Source organism: Prenolepis imparis, unplaced genomic scaffold (genome assembly GCF_030444845.1).
Source record: "Prenolepis imparis isolate NDT839.2.m4 unplaced genomic scaffold, iyPreImpa1.0 SCAF_5, whole genome shotgun sequence".
Taxonomy (NCBI): Eukaryota; Metazoa; Arthropoda; class Insecta; order Hymenoptera; family Formicidae; genus Prenolepis; species Prenolepis imparis.
Window position 1 is genome coordinate 3,189,286 of NW_028141163.1, and position 6,340 is coordinate 3,195,625.

General features: G+C 31.0%; 1 protein-coding gene across 1 annotated transcript in view; it reads right to left on the minus strand.

Annotated features, from left to right (window-relative positions):
- LOC145935945 (uncharacterized) overlaps positions 1-6,340 on the minus strand; it is an 85,845-nt gene that overhangs the window by 38,202 nt on the left and 41,303 nt on the right. Inside the window, exons 5-6 of the mRNA XM_083037763.1 lie at positions 5,607-5,904; positions 5,420-5,463 (exon numbers count right to left, since the gene is read on the minus strand). Of these exons, the coding sequence (XP_082893889.1) occupies positions 5,901-5,904 (4 nt within the window). The 3' untranslated portion in view covers positions 5,420-5,463; positions 5,607-5,900. The remainder of the gene's footprint in view (positions 1-5,419; positions 5,464-5,606; positions 5,905-6,340) is intronic.

Consider the following 6,340-nt stretch of genomic DNA (forward strand, 5'->3'; position numbering starts at 1 on the left):
ATTTTTGGGATTTTATTTTATAAACGCATCTATGCCTGAGGATCATTGTTTTTTTTGCTTCATGAACGATTAATTTAATCGTGTAAAAAAATTCATAAGTTATACTACTTTCATAGTTCGCCGGTTGCTCAAAGCGAAATGACTCTTATTTCATTCCCATAACCGTGTTTGAGATTTTGGTTCGTCGATTGTGACGACCTTGGAAGAAGTGCAGCGCGTAATCTAACTGTTAACATCGGAGCGATTTCCGCTGCCTGCTTGCGTAAAACTACCGATGAATTTGCAATTTATTGTGACATGCATGCTATAAACTTGTCGTGGCATTCTTGACCAACGTTCATTTATTATTCGACAGACAGTTTGTTTATCAGTGAGGATCATACGCATCACACTATTGTTCCCTATATGTGTCAATTAAAGGAGAAGAGGCTACATTAGAAAAGTATGCAATATATTTGGCGTCGCATACGAACATTTAATGATATTTTCAAAATACCCTCAATTTTAATTTTAGCGATATAATTTAGCATCGATCTTATTATTCACTAAAGTATCGCGATTTTTCCATAAGCTCGCTAAATTTGTATTGTTTATTTTTCTAATAAAGATATAAATTTGTGATCTCTTGATATTCAATGTGAAATATTAGAAAATTGCAATAAACGTAAAACTTTTTTTTTTATAATAAGAAAAATTGACTATAAGTTTGCCGTAGAACCTGTCATCGAAATTAAGGTCGAGGATTTTAGTATTATATATATATATATAGAGAGAGATAATAATCCCCCCCCCCTTCCTCCCTCCCCGATATTATATATCTCTATTTAAAGCATATCTTTTTTCTTTGTAATTGACAAAGCGAATTATTCTCGCATTAAGGCATGTCCAGCCATATTCACGCGTGCGCGCGTTTATGTTATGCTTTCGTTGCCAGCCGATTGCGTCATTCTGGACCACAAGAAAACCGCGACACGGCCTAGCGCGGACTAATGGTCATTGTACGAAGATCGTGGTGACCAAAAGTATGTCTCTTTCGTGCGTCAAGAGGCATTTTTATTTTAATTAATTCAGAATTCACCCATCGGGATCGCACTTGTATGTGCATATTTTGTATTCTATTAGCTTATGTAAGATGTGATAAATAGTGGTAACACATTCGAGAGAGAGACTAAAAAAAAGAATAGAAGTTATATTGGAAAAAAAACCACAAGAAACTTTATTGCAGACTTGTTCGGTCTCGAGCGTCGGTGCACTTGTGCAAGATTCTTTTGCCTATTTGTGTTCCACGGACGACACACGTTGTTGTCGAGATGAGACTTCCACTTAGAATAGATCGTGGATTTCGTTCATAATTTTTTAGAATACATACATTATGTAAGCCTGATTGTATCTATGCGAGTAAAGATGTGTAAAAATTAAATTCTGAACGATTTAAACATCAGAGTTTGTTTCTTCTGCTTCCGACGCGAATGCGGAGACTTCAACGCCACGTTTGGCGATACGCGATTCACAGTTAAAGTCCCTACACATCGACACACAGATCACATTTGACGGAAAGTTTATAAAATAATTTCACAATGTGACGATTGCTGAATTTTAAATAAATTTTTACGTGTCATCTTATCGCAGAACAAAAGACGAAATATGATTCATAGTACTAATGCAAATTTTAACTGACACATGAACTCGCTTATTGCATTATATTATGAAATGCAACAGGAACAAATATATTAAAGTACGAGTTAAAGTTTCCATAAAATTAACAAATATATTGCAAATTTTACGATATTTAATCTATTAAAATCTAAATAAAATTAGAGAGTATAATTATTTTCTTTTCTTCATATTTTATTCATTCTAAATTTGAATTTAATGAATAAATTACGAGTGAATTTTTATTTAACATATAAAATTGCTATAACAAGTTATTTGAAAGATAGAAGTATATTCTGTATTCTACTAATAGAACACATTATTAAAATTCTCAACAAGATATTGAGTTGTTTCTGCATCTTGCCAGATATATGCATTATACATATTACATATAGCATAAAAAAAGCTTTAAAACGTTTCTAACATTTGCTATTTAAATAGTCGCGCAACCGCATTCATACGATTAGATGACGCACTTTTCAGGTTTGCCTGCGAATAAATTAAACTTCAAGCAGCTGATAAGTTATGTATTATACAGACTGCAACTGTACGACTAGCTTTTCTAAAAAAAGAAAAAGCAAAGTTATATAATCTAAAGAAAAATTACAGCGAAAGGAAAATCTAGAAAATTAGTAATAACATAAATTTTTATGTATTTTTTATATATTAAATTAATAATTGTAATTTAAATATATATATTTCTTAAGAGAGTATTTTTCTTTCGAATGTTATAAAAGAGAGAACATTGATCATTAAAATCAAGTGATATCTCGAAAACGCAGTTTAATCGCAGAAATATCGCCTCGAGAGATGTGTGCTCCTCTCTTCTCTAAAAATAAAATATTATCTCGCGAAAGAGAATATACGTAGATATTTGATCGACATGTTTTACGCATCTTTCACAGAGCTCCAATCAGTTTGACTTCATCATTTGACGCGCTGTAATTTCAGCGCATCTGGTACATAACGATTCACGCACGTTTATAATTAGTTGCCTGACAGCGAGTGACATTGTTTACACACAGTACACATGGTTTACACATGAACGATTGACGTAAGAATTATTTGCTCGATACGATCGTATTAGTATACGCGTATCACGGTAAAAAGCAAAATGATCGAAATCTCCCATTGCGTAGCAATGATGATCATGATGTTTGTAGTAATTATCGGTAATTAATAAACTGTCTGGGAAACGAGAATGCGCGAGTATAGAGTTAATTGATTGACGCACGCAGCCACAAAATCGGCAGCATCAAATAATGCTCATAAAATAAAATTTAACAAGATCGAACAAAGCGAAATCAATTGCGGTTCTTTTTCTCAATTTGCAGTAAAGTTTAAATTTAATTTCGATTCTACGTTAGCCCTAACATGTTTTTTAATTAAATTATCATTTTTAAATATAATTATGTAACCCAAGCTTTATTTTATCGAAAAATATATAGCTTATGTATATATTTTAAAAAGAAAAAACAATATGTATATTTTTAATGCTCTCTACTTCTAATGCTAATTAAAAAGATTAATTTATTTGGTCATAGTTTCTTTGCAATTATTTTTATTTATTTTATGGTTTTAAATCTCGAATTTTTGTGATAGAGGAATTGGAAAAAGTTTCTTTTAACTGGATTTTATATTTACACTGAACTATAGAAAATCTTTAGAAAAAAAGATAAGAAATTTATAAATGCAGTTTTTATGCACTTGTAATTAATTAATAGAGCTATATAAAATAAAATTAGATGGCTTTGTTATAGGCGCCCTCTGCTCAACTTCTATTAAATGGTCGATGTCTGCGTCGGTATATACTAAAATTACCGACTATTTGATAGCACAATATCAAGAGAAAATGATTAATAAATAACGTATAAAAAATCCGACAAACTTATTCATATGTCCTAGAAACTGCGTTTTTAAAAATTAACTAAACATATATTTTTTTTTATAAGAAAAATCAAATAGAAATATCTCAAATATTAGAAATAAATTTTTTAATACTATATTTATACTTATAGTTATATATTTTATAGAATTAAAAAAAATTTTTTTTAATATATCTTTTTTTAATCAATGGCGAAATAATGAACATGACGAGGCGTTTTCCAACTTTGTAATATAATATCGTTCAGTCGTGAATAAATGAGCGTTTTTAGCCGCGTAAGAGACTTAATAAATGAATTAATTTACTATCTGATGCATCGCGGATGCTACATTTTTTTGCGCCGGATAATTATATAATCCGATTAATTAGTCGTTTATGATTTAAACGACAGTCTCTGCCAGTTATTTGAATATCATATAAGCATAGTACGGCTTGTCTTGATCAATTTATGATCGTTTATGAGGATTGCTCGATAATATTCCATGATATTCCCGATTCCTAGTCACGAGCAAAAATAAATGGATACAGAATATTCGGTAGATTGAATTACATGCGAACAGTGCGCCAGATATCGATGTGCGGCGCGATAGCTATCGGTTATTAATTTAATTAATTGCAGTCAGGCGCGTAATTGACACGTCGCGTCTGTCCGATCGCACACTTTTGACGAGGGAACGATGCGAGATGCGAAACACGAAGATGTAGCTCGAAATGTGGACCCCGATACGAAACAATCTTACCTCGATCGCGTGATTGCGCTCCCCCTTCAAGTCATGCGTGCTGTATTGCAAAATACTCCATAACATATATAAAATGCTACGATAATTATAGCGAACGTGTTCTCTTAGGTATGAAACACATAAAGTTATTCTGTAATAAGTAGCAAAGGCAGGTTCTCTCTCTCGCATGGACGTTTTATTTTTCATAGAATCGCGTAAATTCAGAGCCGATTACGATTGCGCTGAACGAGGAGAGAAATTCCTAAGTTGTAATCGCTAAATTATATATTTCTCTCATTATATTAATTCATTTAATATTATATTTCAAATAAAATTCATTTAATATTATTATATTTCCCTTTCTAAAAAGGCATGTTAAGTCGATTCTCGCAAGTAATGTTGCCTCTCTTCCGCGATGCCGATTTGTCTCGATTCGCGTTGTGCGTTATATTCATAGTATCAAGAGGCTGCCATCGCGAGAGTTAGCAGTTTGACCGTTTGTTCAAAATAAAATAAAATAAAATAATAGTATGTTTTAAATAATATGTTATAATACTTTAAACCCGATTAATATTTTTGACAGTTATCAGCTGATTTCTGTCAAAAAATATTAATCGAATTTAAAGTATTAAAACATATTATTTACAACTTATTACTATTTAATATTTTTAACATATTATTTTAAAATTTAATTCACAAATTAACGCTTTATTAATATTTTTTACAGACATCAGCTGATTAAACCGTTAATTTGCTAATTAAATTTTAAAATAATAATATGTAAAAAATATTAAAATAGTAATATGTTGTAAATAATATATTATAATACCTTATCCGTAATTAATATTTTTTGACAGAAATCAGCTGATAACTATCAAAACTATTAATCGAGAGAGTTTAAAGTATTATAATAACATATTATTTAAAACATATTATTTTATTTAATTTTATTTTGAACAAACTGTCAAACTACCAACTTTCGCGACAGCCTCTCGATGCTATGAATATAACGCACAATGAAACGACGAATCGAGACAGTCAATAAGCATCGCGGAAAAGATGTAACAATATTGCGAGAATGGACTCAACATGCATTTTTATATAAGAAAGGGATGTTATAATATTTTCTGAACTCGATCAAAATAAACAATTTCTCACTCACCGGTCCGTGCAATAGCGGAATTGTAGTACACAGCACACATTGATCTGAAAACAAAATATTCAAATTATGTATATACATGTGTGTGTGGGGGGGAGGGGGTGTATGTGTGTGTATAGGTGTTTTGAAAGTCTGGAAACGATCGAACATCTCAATGTAGTTTAGAAAAAAAAATGTTTTTAGGTTTTACCTCGCAGTTGCCCCGTTGTCGCCCGATGCCTTCCCGGGCCTCCTCCTCCTCTCTTGGGCCATGGTAGCACTCACGACACTCGCGAAAACACGAATAATTACGATCGCCCAATACTTTACACGGCACTCCCGACACGCGAAACTTTACACGGCACTCCCGACGCGACGCGTGAGACACACGCGTATTTCGCGCATTGCACTTGCAATGAGAAATAACGATGCGAAAACTATAATCGTACGAATCAACGTTCATTCGACACTCGAGAATCTCGCAGTCAAACTCGTGCGCAGCTTGCTACCTGTAACAAATAAAATAAAATAAAACATTACTATTTTAATTTTTATAACATATTATTATTTTAAAATTTAATTAACACAAATTTTTGCTTTATTAATATTTTTTGACAGAAATCAGCTGATTAAAGCGTTAATTTGCTAATTAATTTTTAAAATAATGTTTTAAAAATTAAAATTATATGTTTTAAATAATATGTTATAATATTTTTGACAGTTATCAGCTGATTTCTGTCAAAAAATATTAATCAAGAATAAGGTATTATAAATTAAAACATATTATTTACAACATATTACTATTTTAATTTTTTACCATATTATTATTTTAAAATTAATTTAATTAGCAAATTTAACGCTTTAATCAGCTGATTTCTGTGAAAAAATATTTTAATCGAGTTTAAATAAACTATAGTATTTTTTTTAAATATCATTCTTTAATAT